Consider the following 19,329-nt stretch of genomic DNA (forward strand, 5'->3'; position numbering starts at 1 on the left):
TCCCCCCAAAAAATAAGGGAACTAAATGTCCTATTAAAATGGAAAATACGTCAATAAAAACCCAGTCAAATGTATCACATGAACTCACAAAAAAAGTCACCAGGACAGGCCGAAAGAAAACAATGAAACATTTCAAAACAAAGCTGTATGGTTTATAAAATGGTCATTTTAATTCAGGTTACATAGCTGTTATGTAGGGCTTGTACATTTTCACAAGGCTTTAGGGGGACAACAGTCAATGATTAGCAAAAACACAAGTGGTCCAAATAACTATTGACATCAATTGACAAATCAAACATCCTCTCAGCATGTGCATAAACCTGCAATGAAAAGTACTAAACCAATCTGTGGAACAAGTATGCAGTATTGGTTCCCATTCCAGTGTATATTGAAAAATGGGCATGCATGATATTTTTTCATCTTTTTTTTTCATTTTTATAATCATCACAAGCCATCGCAAGGTAACACATTATAGTGAAAACCATAACCAGGCAGGAGCGTTTCGTCACCTTGATGAAGAAATGATGCAAATTGTCTATAGAAAGTGCATACTTGGCTGAGCAAAGCTAGCTGACTTGGTACATCAGACAACAGCCTTCCTGCTATCAATACTAAAGCACAGGCCCATTTTAAGCCAACACTACGACAGTCAACAAGACATTTATCTCATTCAGGTGTACGTTGATCTCCCTAGAGGGACACATAATGGAAGGTGATAGCAGGACAGGAACTAGCCATGCTTGAGGCAAAACGCTTTGCATTTTGTGACCGAGGCTTCCAATGTTTCAGTTCACCAGAATATACACACTAGTCGCTTTGTCACAATTAAAGGACAATTGATTTTATGTGAGGCTAATACTTTTCTACAGCAGACACTGCACAAATAGAAGGCCAAAGGACAAAAACATGACACTGAGGAGTGGAAATGTTACTTTAACTTAATATTTACTTTCATTACAACCACAAGCCAGGTGGTGGGAAACAGAGGAAGTAAAAAAAAAAAAAAAACCCAGACTGATTGGAATTCCCACACTCACAGCTCAAATGATCATGGGCTTACATGGCTAGAGTAATCATAAGTGAAGCAATAAGGAATGAAAAGTGTAAAAAGTTGTCCTTTTCCAGGATTCTTTTTCTTTCATTCATGGACTGATGTGGGTGTTTAGTTCTCTCCTCCGTCTCCTCCTTCACCCTCATCTGCAGCATTGTCAGAGGTCCATAACTAATAATGAAAATAAAATAAAACAGGACAAAAAGCTGTACTTGAATACTGAACACTTATATTTTGAATACTCAGTAAAAATGAATGTAATATAACTTTTCAAAAACACATTCCATAGTCTCCGAGATGATTATTTTTGGTTTTTCTGTAGGTCAGTATGACCTCCTTTGTAACTCACTGTGAGGTTGTCTCGAAGCAGCTGCATGATAAGAGTGCTGTCTTTGTACGAGTCTTCATTCAGTGTATCCAGCTCTGCAATGGCTTCATCAAAGGCCTGCAAGCACAAGGCCACAAGAAGTTGAAGTATGTGAAGAACCGCATACCAGAGGCTTGGCTTTTGTGAACCACGTGTCTGATGAAATTCAAAGCTTGAGGAAAAGCTAAAAATCCAGAAGGACAAGTAGGTAAAAGTTCCATAGGAATTTCTCTGAGTTGAGCTAAAGGTCTATTTGAAGTTAAAGTGAGTATTTTTCACTGCTACCAACACCTAAAAGAATGAAAAACAATTAGGCCCAAACCTATCTGCTTTTGTTTCGAGTAAAATCTCTGCTCAACAGCTGGTCAAGTTACTGGTCAAGCTAAAAGCTGGTGCTTTTTTCAAAATCATAGACTTTAATTTAAAAAGAAAATTCTGTCAATTACTCTCAGTCATATCTTTCAAATCTCTTTGAAACAAGATATTTTAATAAAACCTGTTCTTAGAGGTTCCTGTTCCTCTAAAAGTTAAAATCAATTCATAAAATTAACGGATTTAATTTAGGCTTTTGTGTTCTGTGCTCTATAGAGTGCAGTATTGGAACATTAAAGACAAAATTGCTCTGTTTGTGGTGGAGTCATTTGTGGATATTTGCAAATATGATTAAAAGGAATATGAGACAAAACTACAGAATGTCACATTTTATTATGAGCCGTTTCAACAGATACAGGTTTAAAAAAAAAAAAAAAAAAGGACAGCACTTTTAGAGTTCACCGCACTATTTGATGGGAGCATAAGTATTGGGACAGCTGAACTTAAGGCAGATGTAAAAGATTAAAAGCTATTTGTGTGCAATTGTAATGGCTATAAACACTATAGTATTTACGGTAGTCCTGTTTGGTAGGGTGAGTATGGTAGTCTCTAGCCTACGTGTCCTTTATGAATGGGCTGGCATTAGCCTTTGAGTAATGGCAGGTGCATGCTGATTGCCAGATAGGTGGTGGTGGTGGTTTCTTTCTTGGAGACTGCAATGATGGTTTGTGCCAGCTTTGGAAAACAGTTGTCGTAGCTGTTGTTAGGTATGTGACAATGTTGGATGTAATACTTTTTAACCGCTTGATATTGTGTATAATCATTGGCATTTAAATGTTTTGTGCAGATGGCAATGATGGTTTGTGCCAGAGTTGGAAAACTTGTCTAGCTGGTACTAGGTATGTGATTGTATATGGTTGAAGTGTGTTTGTTTTATATTGTGCTAAATTGGAACGTGTATTCATGTTATTTGTTTTATATTGTGCTGTAGTGGAATGTTTATTCATGTTATTTGATGCATGTTGTTTTTAAAAATGATTTTGAAATGTTTTAGCACAAAAAGGAGGGTGTCTTTCTGGCTCTTTTTTAGGAGCTGGCCTGTGTCACTGTTTTGAATGACTGTTTTTGTCTGGTGTAAAGTATTGCACATTTGCACATGATATATTGGGGGTTGTTGAACCCTGATGGTATTAACTTGCTACCAGCTAAGCCTATTTGTGTTTTAGAACTTTTGACGAGTTAATAAATATTGGTTACTTGAATGACTTGATTGGATAAATATATTGCTTGACATTGATAGGCTTTACACAATCACAGCAGTGAGTATGCGACCCTTAGATATCACCAGACTCTTGGTCTAATCATTTGAAATGCTTTTCCTAGTCTCTAAGGCAGCCAATTCCAACGGCCTGTTCCAGAGACAGCCATGCATGCCCATTCCATGACACCACCTCTATCATGCTTTACAGATGAGGTCATATGCTTGGGAACATTTGCAGTTCCCTTTTTCTCCACACTTTTGCTTTCCCATCACTTAGTCTTAGATAAAAAGGTTAATCATCATCTCGTCTGTCTATAAAAATCTGTTCCAGAACTACAGGCTTTTGCAAACTCTAATCATGCTCGGATGCATAATCTGTAGCTCTAATTGATCTAATTAATCCTCTTTTCTGTTAGCATCCAGTTTGCTTCTCTCTCTCTCTCTCTCAGAGTCAGCTCCCTCGTCTCCATCCTGGTTTGTGTGTGTCATCATCGATTGCAAGACACAGAATACAGAAGCAATGGATAAAACTGATACGACACATTCCCTGCTTTTAATATCTGAAGAATTAATGCAGCAGGACACAGCTCATCACTCAGAAAGATCTATGAGGCAGCTGCTCTAATACTTCTGCTCACGTCAGATAGTGGGATGTAGTGAACTCTACAAGCGCTGATCTTCTAGAGTGTAAAACATTTATGTGTTGAAACGCCCAATAATAAAATACAGCAAACAGAGCAATTTTGTCTATATTGTTCCAATACTTATGGAGTATTCCAATGTGGATCAATGTTTAGATGCAAATAAAAGCCATAAATTAAATTAGTTCATCTTATGAAGTGAAAGTAATCCATTTTACAGGACTTGAATTAAACCACATGTTTCGTATGGATTAACTTGATGTTTTTATGACACTTTTGGATCTTCTAAGTTGTGGTTACCTGGACTTTCAATGGGAAGACAGCAATCTCTAAGGTTTCCTTAAAAGTATCTTAATATGTGTTTCAAAGACTAACTAGTGCAGGGTGATATGACAAACATTTATAATCACTGTATTTTGCAAAATTATACTGGTTTTACGGTATATGACGAATTTTTTTACTGCAGAAATACTGCAGTGGATTGACTTCAATTTTAACTGAAGATATAGATATATATATATATATATATATATATATATATATATATATATATATATAGATATATATATATATATAAACAATTATAATACCAGTGATAAGACAGCAGCACTACTATGAATTCTATTGCTAATGATGCACTAAGGATTAATGAGCTGCTGAATTCATGAATATGAATCACGTTGTGGGAGTTCGCTCTGATTTGCTGAAAACAAAATGGACGATATTAAGGGAGCGCCAGCCAATGAGATTGCAGTTTGCACATTTCATTTAGACTGGGAGCAGTTAAATAATTGTAATGAAACCAAACAATAGAAGATTTTTTTGCCAAAAAAATGACTTGCGACAAGCTGCGAATCAGACCAGAACCCTTGATCGGTCAGGGGTGCAAATCAGACTTAAAATCAGCTTTAAAATCCTCTAGTGTCATTATGATCTGGTATACCGCCCAGCACCAAGACTAAACAAAAAAAACTTATGGGTATGGAATGACATGATTTTCTTTTTTGGGTGGATCCTTATCCCTTTAAGGCATGAGACACACAGGGTCAGAAAAGTGTACAGCAATTCAACTAATAAGTTAGGTAAATAGCAACAGTGTGTTGTTGTCATCTAAAGACCTACTTGTTTGGCCAGAGCACAGGCCTGCTCAGGAGAGTTGAGGATCTCATAGTAGAAGACAGAGAAGTTGAGAGCCAGTCCGAGACGGATGGGGTGTGTGGGCTGCATTTCCTTCTTACTGATGTCAAAAGCATCCTGGTAGGCGCCTTGAGAGTTGGTTATCGTGTCTGTAGTGTCACAAAAAAAAAAAATGGAGAATTATGAGACACAATATTAGTGATTGGTAAAATATCTTCCAGCAATGAGTCAGCAATGAGTTTATTTTTGTCTCAAAAACAAAACTCTAGAAATGTGGACCTCTTAATCCTCTTAATCCAAAGTTATTGAAAAATATTACGTGCTGTTGGCATTAATTGTACTCGTGATGGAGGGGTGGTGGGGCACTCTTGGAGCGAGTGTAAACCCCACTCAGAATTTTTTTTTAAACCCACTCCTTGCTCCAGTCAAAATCGCATCACTCCACTCACATGCTCTGATTGTGAGTAACTGTTGATGTCATAACATATCTATGTCAGAACCAGTTTCAGCCCGCGGGCTGGTTCCAGGTTTAATTCCCAGGGAACACACACACAAAAAATTGTATAGCCTTAATATACTGTAAGTTGCTTCGAATCAAAGCATATGCTAATTGCATAAATATAAATATAAGCATGAAAATACATAAGCATTGTCAATCACAGAATTTCTCAACACAATATCTAAAAGCATTACAAGCACTCATTTTAAATCTGAGAACCTAAACCCTTATGGTCTTTTACTAAAGGTTGAGATGGTAAAATATCCTACAGGGTTAGATGCATGGAAATGTATCGTGAGGCATATTCTATCTGGTTCTCCATGACTGTTCCTGTTCTGCATGCCAGAAGTGTAATAAAGGACCCAGAAGACTATCTTCCAGAAGGACAAGCAGCTGACTCAAGGAGGGTGCAGAAAACACTCCTGGGCACCTAAAAACTTGGCACAGAACCCAGACTCATTCATCCTGAATTTGAAGTCCAGAGACCTAATTTGGCCTAAAGCAAAGCACAAGATGTAGCAAAAACAATGACTCCCAAAGAGACCAAATTTTAACAATTCACATCTGAAATGGAAATATTTGTGCTAAAACAGGAGAAACAACATGCACATATAGCTCTTTTATTCATAGCAGAAATAACACTTACCCTTCTTGTCATCTCCTGAGGCGACCTCTGCAAGATATCTGTAGTAGTCTCCCTTCATCTTTAAATAGAAGACTTTGCTCTCAGCATTTGTTGAGTTCTTGATCAAATATTTGCCCAGCAGTCCCTAAGGGTGGGAAGAGAGGGGAAGGGGTAAGGATAGACAGATAAAGAGAGCTTGTTTATCTACCTTATATCAAAACTGCTACAACAGAAGCAATTAATTAAGGTGGAAACAGCTGCAGTATTATGGCATTATAAACATGAAATATTAACTTAAAAAGCACAAAGTTTCTCACATTTTATACTAAGAACCCAAATTCTCCTCCACTGGATTTTGAGGCTACTACACTGACTGATATTCAGCATCTTCCACGGTTTACCACATTCTGGGCGTTGGTGATTCAGTAGGGATGTTAGACAAACCATGCAAACACAAATAAACACAACTGAAAAGCACAAATGGTGCAGACTTCCTGTGTGACAGCCCAGCCCTTTCAATGCTCAGTCTGTCATTTTAGATCTGCTGTGCCAACTGTGAACATTCCCCAGTGTCAAAGAAAAAAGAAAAAATACAAGGAAAACAGTAAAAATGAAGGAGGAAACTAAAATAAGAAATAAAAGAGGAGAACTGACCGAGACATAAAAAATTACATCAGCGCATTTAATCTAAAAAGGGCAGTCATGATACTCTGGCCCCACATGACCCTGCGATCGCACAGTCTGAGCAGCAGCCACATCACATGTGCTTCCTAATGCCCGATTTAACAGCACATCTGAGCACTGCAACACACACAAGGATGTGTGTCAGAACATAAAAGCCACTGCCAGCATTGAGGCAATAAAAATGAAACATTACAACGTTCATATCGAGGAAACCAGACCGCTTTCTGGATTTCTTCCGGGCTTTTACAAAGCATAAAGCATGTTAAGAATGTAATCTGAAGAGTAACTGATCACTGATGAAATAAAGGTCACTTTGGGTTAGGGTATTAAACGATCTGCAAGTTATACGGGACTTAGGAAACCTGTCAGTCCTTGTTCTTTGAGATCCGAGTGCTGCTTGTGACACCGTTGATCAAGAGATTCTACTCGACCCCTCACTGGCTGCCTGTATCATTCAGAATTGAATTCAAGGCCCTCTTATTAGTTTTTAAATGTCTTCATGGAACTGCCCCCATATATACACACCTTTCTAATTTGTTAAATAAATATACTCCAGCAAGATTGCTCTGAACATCAAAAAGTAATTTGGTGGCTATGCCTTAGACTCTGGTTTAGCTCCAGCGTACCAAACTACCCTTATACCACGCTACAATCCATCACGCTCCCTAAGGTCACAAAATGCTTGACTTTTGGTATTTCCTAGGATAGCAAATTCCACTAAAGAAGGTAGAGCTTTTTCACATTTGGCTCCCAAACTCTGGAATAGCCTTCCTGATAATGTTCAGGGTTCAGACACACTCTCCCCATTTAAATCTAGATTAAAAATGCATCTCTTTTGCCAAGCATTCGAATAATGCATCTCTTAAATTGTGACTGCAGTTGTATCTGATCAAATGCGCATTCTTATTCTTTAGCTTGGGTTAAACAAATTAATTTTACTGTGTTGGAACAGCAGCTACGCTAATGATGTCTCTATTTGTTTCTCTGTTTTGCCACGGGATTTACACAAGCTCCAGTCCGGATCCAGAACACAAGAGATGATGCTGACCCTCAGAGGACCCCAGATGACGCTAACCCTGAATCAACAAACAGAATTAACAAATATTGCTACAAGTGTGACTGCATCATATAATAATAATATGTTAATAATGTTCATCGATTGGCTGACTACGTCTTGTATTAATTTTTTTTTTTAATCCTGTCATATGCGCTCAAACTGACAGTCATCAAGCTACTACTAAATATTGTAGAAATGTAATTTTCTGAAAAGTTGCTTTGTAACATAAAAAGCCCTAAACAAATAAACTTGAATTGCTAAAAATTGGGGAGTCAGCCTTTAGTTATTTCAGTCCCAAGCAATGGAACTCTCTTCCTGACAACCTACGAGCCATCAACTCACTGTGCACTTTTTAAAAGTATCTCAAAACACATTTTTCCACTAGGGCTTCTTCCTTGACTCCTTTTATTATTTTATTTCCATTATTTATAATTTTTTTATGTTTGTTATTGTGTATTGTAAATGTTCTATCCTGTAAAGTACTTTGTAAACACTGTTTTAAAAGTTGCTATATAAATAAAGCTTTACATACTTTACTTACTTGGGGGTGTTAGGGAACAGAAGAAAGGGAAACCATATGCAAACAATAAAGTCTCTTAGATGGCCTCATATTGCCTAAAGTTCCTGTTTTCCTAAAAACACATTCAGAACAGCTGTTTTGCTTAAAAGTAGTGTAGAAACTGAGATACATCATTTCCAGGATTCAATGATGAATACAAAGTTCGTAGCATTTATTTGAAAGAGAATTTTTTACTGGCTCTTGAACAATTTACTGTATCCTTGCTAAATAGAAGTATAAATAAAGAAAATAGTATATGTTTTATGCAGACTACCACATTCAGATATCGTGCCCCGATGCCATTAGTTCATTCCAGCAGTTAGGCATTAAAGGGAACATTCCTATAAGCCCCCAAAAGAGAGACCCCAAAAAAGCTTTATGTAACATTAGGGAGGATAAAACAAGAAACTAATGTATTTTCAATCTCCTAATGAAAGTTGTTTAAACATCAGTGTTCACTGGATACTGTTAACAGCAACTAAAGTTGAAATGCTAAATATCAGAAAAGCAAGCATGACATTTTACTAGTGATCGACCGATGTATCTGTTTACCGATATTTTCCCCGATATTTAAGCATTTTTCCATAATCGGGTATCGGTTTTGTAATATCGGATTCGCCGATTTACGGCGCCATCTTGTGGCCGTTTTGAGATTTCCGCCATTGCAGCCCGGGCGTCTGAGGAGATCAGTCAACAACAACTCAGTGCACAGGTAAAGTATATGTTCTACTTGGTAGTAGAGTAAGTATATGTTCTCTGCTTTAATTAATCAACTTTATTTAACATAACAGACATGCACAAATGAGACATAAATTCCTGATATAGTTAATTTATGCAGCTTGTTTCTAAACAATTGAGACGAACTCATTGAGTTACGTAGTGTTCGTCATGTCCTGCTCCAATAAAGACGTATCTTTACATGAATTAAATAAAACAGACATGAATGAGTGCATGTTGAAAATAAAAAAAATGTTTTTTTTTATTCTTTTATTATGTGTTTTGTGTTCTGTCGCTGTCATTCTGTTGTACTTCGGAGCTTCTGTCACGAAAACAAATTCCTTGTAGGCTATGTGTAAACATACCTGGCAATAAAGCTCATTCTGATTCTGATTCTGAAAAGCGTTGAATTTAATTCTCTATCTGTTGTATTTGCTCACCATTATTCTAGAAGAGAAAGTTTGTTCATATTGCTTAGCAACTGACGGATGATCTGGAGGCTTAAGCACGGCCACTGAATGAAACTTTTGACAAGATTATCTTGTTTAAACACCCTAGATTATATTATCATTTACTACATAACAATTATTTCGCTAATACACATATAAATATAGCCTACCGCTTTGTGGAAATTAATTATTTATTATCTCCATGCGCGATCGCGGTTGATTAAGTTATAGCCAAACAGCACTTTGTCAGTTGGCATTTCATGATTAAACATTAGATTAAATTTAGATCATATAATGCCAACTGACAAGTGCTGTTTAACTTTATATAGTCTCGGGAAAAAAAGTTCGTTCATATTGCTCAGCACCTGACTGGGTTGATGATCGGAAGCCTCAAGCAATGCCACTGAATGAAACTTTTGACAAGATTATCTTGTTTAAACACACTAGATTATATTATAATTTACTACATAACAATTATTTCGCTAATACACATATACATATACCGCTTTGTAGAAATTAATTATTTATTATCTCCATGCGCGATCGCGGTTGATTAAATTATAGTCAAACAGCACTTTGTAAGTTGGCATTTCATAATCTAACGTTAGATTGAATCTAGATCATAAAATGCCAACTGACAAGTGCTGTTTAATTTTATATAGTCTCGGGATAAAAGTTTGTTCATATTGCTCAGCACCTGACTGGGTTGATTATCAGGAAGCCTCATGCACGGCCACTGCATGAAATTTTTTTATGGAAGCAGGCTTACAGGGCAGAATGCTGAAAGACTCTGTTTTCTACACTAAAACCTAGTTCTGCTTAACTGGGAGTATTAAGTTACACTACTAAATAGCTATGCACTCCTAAATAGCCCTCCCGCCCCCACCAATATGTTAGAATCATTTTTGTGCTTTATTTTTTTACCTCATCAAAGCTTTTATTTTAAAACAGAGACACTTAGTAACAGTGCACTTAAATTTTTTGGACTCAGACCCCTCTATTTATTTGTGTATAAATATAATGTTTTTTTTTTTTTTGTATGCAAGGAGGGAGTGATTGTTATAAATAAAATGGTTTTTTTTCAGCTCATTTGTGTTGTAATAATTGTCAGAAACAGAAGTATAACAGTAAATAAATATCGGTTCTGCATATCGGTTATCGGGTACATAAACATGCAAATAATCGGTATCGGTATCGGTTATAAAAATCAATATCGGTCGATCACTACATTTTACCCAACTTTACAAATAAGTTTCACAGATAATCAGCACAGCTCTAATGTCTATGAAGCCATGGATGACTTTTCTCTGTGCCATCCAATAATCAAGTACCACCTCATGAAAAGGAACTGGAACAGGATTTGATCATGAGAGCAGAACATTTATGCAATGATCACATTTTAGCCCAACTGAGAGGTTTTTGATATATCTTTATGAGCAATCTCTGGAAGTCTAATGGTAAATCTATCTTTAAATCTGTACATGACCGTACAAAGTTGATTAACAGCAAACAATGTACATAAATGGAAACAAGTAAGTAGTCGTTTGCTGAGGTTAAGTGCTTTCAAGGTCAAAATGGTGAAAGGTCATGTTTTTGTTATTTGTAGGGCTTGAACCAACAAAATTAAGCCTTTTAGCAACTACCCCATAAAACACACTAAAACAGAAAACAGTCCCTCTGTTCTCAATATCTTTTACAAGACAATTTATTTTAGCATTAGTTGTATAAGCATTATTTCAATAATAAATATTTATTTTAATAGTTGGTTTTATTTAACACTAACAACACTGATACACATAGGTACTTTTGAAAGAGCATCACTTAAAAAGATTAATTTGCAGTCACGTGGGGTAGTTACAGAATCTACCATCAGTGGCAAACTGGGTCATACACCCCAGTCAAACCTTGACCCCTTGTTAGTCAATGAGAGTCATGCCCTTTGAACAACACACCAATGGACATCCTCCCTGTGTGTCATCAGCCTTTGACCTTCCTGTCTTCACAGTTCACACACTCTCCTTTCTTTGTCTGACAGGAAACCAGCTCTTTAAATGCCCTCCCTCCCCATATCAGTAGCTGACATGATGATGTCCATTTCCTGCCACCTTGGGCAACATTATATGTACCCTTATGCTTGCACACAGTCACTCCCTGTTCCTGGATGGGCCCCTCATATTACAGATACCCCTCTATGCAGATGGATTAGCTTGCCACAATCCTGAAACTAACTGCACTATTAAAAAAAAAAAAAAAGAAAAAAAATCAACTGCGAGGCAATGCATCACCACGGAATCAGTCTAAACGGCTGGTTTAAGTAGCTGAGATCACTTGTTCGAATCACAAGTATTTTCTATCTGCAAAATGTGACAACCATAAAAGCTCCTTTATTAGACCTGTGAGAGAAAGATACAGATAATGTGAGCTGAGGTCCACCAGAGAGCTCAGCTGATCAGCGAAACCCTTCATGACAGAGAAAGCTGCTTAATTATTAGCTTCTTTTAAACTGACAAACCTTTATAATCTGCAGCCCAGCTTGAGTTTAAGTAGAAAAAAAAAGTTATAGATTGTACTACAAATTAATATCTGCCACTATGATGGACAGGGTTGTACATTTTCCATGTTGCCCTACCTTCATCTGGCAGCAAATTAGTGTAACGCTCGGTGCTTAGAGTCACCAAATGCTCGGATGCAATTGTATTACTTTTTTTGGTTCTGCTCTCACAATATGAAAGACAATAAACACTGAGCCCTTGTGATCTGGTCAACTGATATAATGAACATTAATCCAGGAATTATTTTACTGGAATAACTCTTGAAATATCTCTAATTTCTCTCTCAAAGTCCTTATGTATCTTCTACTCCTATATCTCTAAAGTATCCCAATGCCACTATTTCAGATTTTTTTCTTCTATGTATTTGTTTTTGATTGTACTTTATTTCAGTTTAAATTTTGTTTAGAGTTATCTTTTATCTATCAAAATGACAAAGCATTAAAAAAGCTTTGCAATGAGAAAAAAAAATATTTCAGAAAATGTTTTCTGTGTTCCTTAAAAGCAAAGGTTGGATAAGCGTGCCAAACAGATGACTGGGCTGGCAGGGGAGTGACAGTGGGAATCCAATAGTGAAGACACAGAACCTCCCTGTCATGTGGGAGGAGAGAGAGAGAGAAAGATGCTGTACTTCTGCCTGCAATACATATTGATTGTGAGAAGCTGAAGGCTTGGTTGCTGTTCTCTGCAGCACTGTTGGAGAAATGTATCCTCTAATAGCTCCACAAGAGCCTCTTACAACAAGAGCACTGTGATGAGATGCCAAGCTATACACTAGATCACTGTATGTGGCCGTTTTTCCCATCCATGTGCCATGACTCTATACAGCACTCATTTTGAGATGAATGCAGTTATTATTGATAAAATGAGGTTGTGGGAACACAACCACTGGATTCAATGTAGGCTACTGCCAGTGATGACACTGCTAATGGTGACAAATCCCTGCTTGTGCTCACAACCACCTCCTCATCATCTCGAAACCTTAAAGGCTCCATTTGTATATGCATATATAACCCTCCATGTGTACTACTGATGCACATATAGTTAGAATTTAGTCAGCATAGAGTGTATGCAGTATAGTATATACATCCACATCAGCCATTATAGAGGCAGTATTGATTGACCCAGTACAGAAATCTAGTCAATACAGAGTCAGTGTTGGGTATAGTTCGTATACAGCCACTACAGTATAGCAAGTGTAGCTCTAGTAGAGAATCAGTAGTTAATACATAGTCAGAATAGAGTATATGCTGTAGTATACAGGCATTATAGAATAGAGCCTTACCAAAACCTCGTTACAAATATCGCGTAATTCCCCCTCCACCTTCTCCCTGTACTCCTTCACCATCTGAAGCTTCTTGTCGTTGCCCTCGGTTTTCTGTTCAATACTGGAGATAACCCTCCAGGCCGACCTCCGGGCCCCGACCACGTTCTTGTAGGCGACGGAGAGCAGGTTCCTCTCCTCGTTGGTGAGCTCGGCTCCCTGCTCCGTCACCTGCTTCATGCACGAGGCCATGTCATCATAGCGCTCCGCCTGCTCCGCCAACTTGGCTTTCTGAATCAGCTCCGTCTTATCCATGATTCAATCGTTTAAACTCCGGGAAATGGTGAGTCCGGCAAAGAGGGGAGGAGAAAAACAGTGTGTAAAGGGGGAATAGAAGAAGCTGGCTACCCGAAGCGGTGAGGGTGAAGCGACCCAGGAGCACCTGAGGAGAAAAAAACCCTCAGATATCAATGAAGTAAGTATGTGAGAAATAAGAGAGTTTTAAATCATTCATAATCTTGTTCAGAGCGGAAACAGCAGAGCGTTCAGATTTAAAGAAATATTGTGTTTTGGCATATTTTCCCGGCTTTCAGCTTGTTATGTTACACAAAACGTATTTTAAGATGTGTGTTTAAATCACGTGAATCGTTTTAGAGGCACACATCGTTATACGTTGATCGCTACTGTCCTATTAACCTTATTAAAAATCACAAAATAAATAGCATGGAGATTTTGAGGTCAAATATGAACCCTTAAATTTCTCCTCGAGTTACTCAGGCTTGTCTAATTTAATACTGTCAATAAATCAGCCAACGGATAACCCGCACGGTTACTAACGTTAACGGACCACGACGAGTGCCTCGATTCCCTGTCACTTCCAGCAAAGCTATCCGTGAGTCATGTAACGTTAGATACGTTTTAAATACAGTAAATAAATGGCGAATTATTGCATAGGTTTTGAATTAAGCGTAGTTCACCTGATAGCGCGTGCAGTTGATTTGGTTAGCTTCTGACAGCTAACTACTGCACTCCTGGCTTTTACATTTTACGAAATAACGCGTGGCAGCGAACGCTACGATCTGAAATTGTCATACTCATTATATAACTTAAGTAAGGAACCATATACAACGGGGAAGAAGTAAGAAAAATGTCCCACCTTGAAGAGCGGTACCAATCAGCTACTCCGCAAAAGCTATATCCGCTTTGGGTTGGAGGGAGAAAAAGATTCGCCTTCACCTCAGCCGAACGTGATAGGTGGGCGTGGCTTTTTGAACACAAGTCCAATCAAGTCTTGGATGTGCCTCGCTTTCTAACGTCAGTCAAGCTAAATTGACCAATAATCAATAAGATATTTAATCAAAGGCGGGGTTAGAAGAGGACTACTCTGAGAACATGGAGTTTACGCCAATTGCAAGTGAGAGGACGTCATCATTATCACGATGGTTACGGCACCTCACCTCAGTTTCTTGTGCACTCAGCCGGCGTTGATGGACTTAGACTTTTAAACATGGAAAAATTTATTATGAGCTCAATTTAGATATAAGTTGTGCAACATATAAATACTTTACATTTTTACAGATCAACTTTCACTGGATCTTCCAACCAGCTCATATTTCACTGAAACACTGGAATATAAAGTGATAGAAGAGCTAGTTTTAAATCTTACACCACATTACAGTGCTGTCTTTTAAAATCTTCCAGTTTATACTTCCACTTACTCCACTTTATATATTTCTATCAGGCTTAAAATTGATATGGGGATATTACAGTGATAGAGTGCAGTAACAGGCTGAGCCTCCTTCTCAGCACACATCCAGCCTACTTGACTTATCTAACACTCACATGGAGCCTGAGAGCTGCGGAGAATGTGTGAGAGTCTGTATATGATGAGTGCTGGGCATTTATGTGAAGTTTCTGAACTGCTGCTTCCTCTCTGGCCTCAGGGCTGCAAACGTTTCCTGATTAGAAAAGCCTAAGATAAGAAAGATGTTTCCAGTGAGGTTTGTATATGGGATCCTTTCGAGGGATCTTTTCAGAGTGGACATTTATTCCTTTTACAAACTTTTCTCTTTTTTGACAGCCACTGAGAAACATTTAATCACAAAATAGTATTATTTATTACCGGCAACAAAACCATAATATATAATTCTTCTATGATTTATCTATATCTTGAATCCCTCCCTGTTGTAGCTTATACTATTCTGCACAATATTTAAAACTTTGTATTGATAGCACTTGCTCTTGCCTCCTAAGAGGAATCACTTGTTGTAATTCTTATTTTAGAAGTTGCTTTGGGGAAAAAAAAATCCATAAATGAATAAATGTAATAATATATATTATTTTCTTTATATATATCTAACTATATCAACGTTTAGACAAAGTGTAGATAAATGCAGTAGGTTTTCCAGTGTCCTCATGAGCTATATAAACCTGTAACATTTAACATTTTAAAAAAATCAAGTTTTACAAATCAGTATTTTGTCATTGTCAGTCTTTTGGATCAGAAAAATTAGTTAATGCATAGTGAGATACACATCATACTGTATGTAGTGAATTTCATAGTGAGTGCAGAGCAAGATAAACCCTTCTAGTGAAATGCATATTGCATCGCTCACCCCCATCTCTTTTCCCATCTCTCCTCCATCTCCTCTCAGCCCGTCTGCTGTCATGCGCTCGCATTTAAACTGAATCAGTCAGGCTGTCGGCTCACACTTTCTGCACAGGCGAGCACTATTATGTAATGTTTTTTTTTTTTTTTTTTTTCAGTGAATAAGAAGGAAAAATTTCAAGGGCGTTGTCTCATCTCCTGAAAACCTGCCTGGAAACAAAGCTTATTCAGACCTGTTATCACGGCCACATACAATAGTTTCTAATAACATTTCCTCTCAAACCTTATCGTAGTCCAGTGTTCCATTATCCAAAAACAGAAAAACAAGCATGAGAAAGATTGTTCTGGGATTGCATCTGTGATGGATCAGAGGCTTTGATGGAATCACATCTCTGAGTCTGCTTCTCCACTTTATCAAGACAGCAGCTGAAATCTGCTTGCTCCTGTCCTCGATCATTTTTCTGGAGTCAGTCAGATTATGTTGACATTCAACAAGAACAGTCATGTTTAACATTTTGTTTATAATTATTATAATAACATTCCATATAATGGATCCTTCAGCAAATGAAAATCCTTATAAATTTGATAAACACATTTTGGAAGTGGCATGTGTTGATGAAAAAAAACTTTGGCAATAATTTTCACTGCTGGCACCATCTCAGTTTATCTAATCTCTCACTTTTCTTAGCTTGGCTGCATCCGAGCAGGCTGAAAACTGAAGAGCAATGGCTCTTTAAACACAATTGAAAGAGTTTCTGATATTATTGAAGATAATGGGATAGCCCCATTACATTTCTGGGGTCTTCCAAGAGCAGGAGGCAGATGGAAACATTATGTGCCACATCATCTCTGAGGCGCTTTGGTGTATATCGCCCTCATTTCTGGCTCTGTCAATATGCTGCTGGCCGTCAGGGTTCATTTGTCATTTTACAGAAGCTGTTCAAGTATTTAACACTGATGCTAAATATGGCTGCTGTGAATGTTTCTTGGGCAGAATCTCCCATCTGTGCATGTGTGGGGTTCTGTAAATCCACAGAAAAATATGACCTGTCAAAAAAAGTAAGAATGCAGTGCATGCAGTGTTGGGGAAGCTACACACTTAAAATTAAAGGTTCTTTATTGTCATGGTTGGCATCTATGGTACCATGAAGAACCTTGGTATGTTTTAATACACAAAAGGTTCTTTAGAATGGAAAAAAAACTTGTTATATGAAAATGTGTTCTACTCACTAAGAAAATGTGGTTCTTTTAGGAACTGCTCACTGAAAGGTTCTTTGGAACCAAAAATGGTTCTTCTATAACTTCTCTGCAAAAATGCTTTTATTTTTGGTATACTTTGAAACTGCAGCAGAAACTCAAATCATGAATTGTCTCAGTGAACCAATTAGTTGAAATGAATTACAATTCATATGAAAGAGAACTTAACATTTACAAAGAACCAAATTATTACCCCATCTCAGACATTAAAAACATTAAAAAGCTGTAACTTTTGATCATGCTGCACCACTACATTTTAGAAACAGTATCTTGTCGTTTGAAAGGAGAAATGCACCACTGAATAATTTAGTTAGCATATCACTATTTTCACTTCGTTTTGCTTGAATTTGCTGTAAATCTCAAATCATAAGGGAACTGTTACAGCAATCCCCCCTAAAAACGGACCAGTGTTAAAGTCACCACATTTCTGGGAGTATGGGTGTTCTATAGTTTAAAGAGAAAATGACTGCCTGTGGTGCTTCTGTCTAATGCTTTTGTTGCCTACACTGTGTTATATAAGTAGAATCTTTGATCACAAGCGTAATGTATAACACTTGCAGACAAATGCTTTATCACATCCTGTATCCTGTCATTTGAGCCAGAAGCCAAATGCAAGGCTTACTTTGCTGTGGTTTCTATCACATGCAATACAGGCACAAACATATACACGAAAGAACATTCTTAGTCATTTTCTTATTCCTTCTTTTTTTACATCCCCGACACACATAGTCTAACATTCCTTTGGTTTGTTCTTAGGCACACAAGCATGAATTTGCAGCATTTCCATTCAGTGCAGTAAGGGCTTAGCTCTCCAGACCCTGATAGCACATGGAGCTCTGGTTTGGCAGAATACCAGCGGGCTCCTCTGTTGAGAGAGTGAAAGGGAGAGCCCACATATGGAGTCCGTAGACCACTCAGCCTCAAAGCGTGGCTTAGCTCTCAGGGTGATGAAATATTCATTGAGCGTGCTCAAACACAGTGAACGCTTCCTCCATTTTTAAAGTGGCACAGAAGTGGGACTTCTCATCATATTGGCCATAATTCAATCAGGTTATCATGTGGTGATCATCAAAAGCACATACACACACAGGAGTCTGGCTGGGGAACAACCCTCTACGATGAACACACTAGGGTATTTTAACTTCCCTTGGCAGGGGCCACTATAGTTCTGTCAACACTACCTCTACTAATCAATTTATATTGCATACCTTTGTAACTTCAGCAGATAGCTGAGATCAGCTTATATTTTTCTTACAGCACACATTTAATAAATGTAGAGTGCTGTGCAAACCACTTTTTGTTGGCATCAGTCTTTCATTTTGCATATGTTTCATTGCTAATTCATCAATTTAAACATTGTAGCTAATGAAACTGGTAGAAAATGCACAGCATTTAATTAATCACTAGATGTCAGGAATACGTGTTTTTTTGTTTGTTTTTTTATAGTGTAGGCCTAAATCAGGTTAGACACCATACTGAATTTAACATGGATGAAAACTAGCTGTGAGAGATAGATATCCGAAGGCACAAACTGTATAAAGGTCCTGAATCAAGTTTTTGCAAGTCACAAAATTTGTAAAGATGTTTGTCTACTGGAACACATTATCAACTGAACAATCCCTCATAGCCTAATTTTCATTCCTGTCAAACATCCTGCATGTTAGATGTTGCTACCCTGACTAAGATCTGAAGAGTTCTGTTTTGAGTTGCACAGAGTTTTGCACTCATGTGTTATACTAGTGTTAATTATTTGATTTGACCCTATTGTTTAAAGCCCTAATTCAGTTCCTTGTTCATTATTTATTGTCTATGTTTGTAAGTTGTTGTTCTCTTATCTAACAGTTATGTGATATGTTGTTATTATGCTATTATGATCTTTATCCTTTTTTGCAACCAAAAACTGAATTATAAAATAAAATTCACAACGATTAGGCCTGTTATACTGTGCGTCACCCATGCAAGACATTTGACTGAAATAAACACAGTGTTTTTATTGTGTTTAACCCAGTTTGTATGCTGTTATTTGTGGGTTTAATGTGTGCAGGTTAAAAGTTGCAAAAGTTGCGATAGCTATCATGATTACAAGCCTATCTTATTCAAACTTTTCCTTTTCGTATGCAAATCTCCATGAGCAGCTTGCATTTCATTGTCCATAAATACTTTGAGGACTTTTTTGGCTCCTTCAGAAGAGTCTGAAGAGTTGACTATCAATAATTCATGTTGTCTTATCTCACCTTTACAAACATGTTCAAGATCTCTACTGTGTTGCTGCTTCCACCCACATTGCCTCAT

General features: G+C 37.5%; 1 protein-coding gene and 1 long non-coding RNA gene across 2 annotated transcripts; one reads left to right on the forward strand and one right to left on the reverse strand.

Moving 5' to 3' along the window:
• Positions 1–130: 130 nt before the first annotated feature.
• On the reverse strand, positions 131–13,536 carry LOC113120867 (14-3-3 protein zeta-like). Its single transcript, XM_026290978.1, has 5 exons — positions 13,194–13,536; positions 5,915–6,038; positions 4,755–4,918; positions 1,401–1,496; positions 131–1,222 (listed from the first exon to the last, which is right to left on the reverse strand). Exons 1-5 carry the CDS (start codon positions 13,485–13,487, stop codon positions 1,163–1,165), a joined length of 738 nt encoding a protein of 245 aa, XP_026146763.1. The 5' UTR covers positions 13,488–13,536; the 3' UTR covers positions 131–1,162.
• A 3-nt stretch (positions 13,537–13,539) lies between these two features.
• Positions 13,540–18,577, forward strand: LOC113120868 (uncharacterized). Its single transcript, XR_003294658.1, has 2 exons — positions 13,540–13,647; positions 17,794–18,577. It is a non-coding gene; the product is annotated as an uncharacterized LOC113120868 (long non-coding RNA).
• The last annotated feature ends 752 nt before the right edge of the window (positions 18,578–19,329 follow it).

This window comes from Carassius auratus, chromosome 20, assembly GCF_003368295.1.
Source record: "Carassius auratus strain Wakin chromosome 20, ASM336829v1, whole genome shotgun sequence".
Classification (NCBI taxonomy): domain Eukaryota; kingdom Metazoa; phylum Chordata; class Actinopteri; order Cypriniformes; family Cyprinidae; genus Carassius; species Carassius auratus.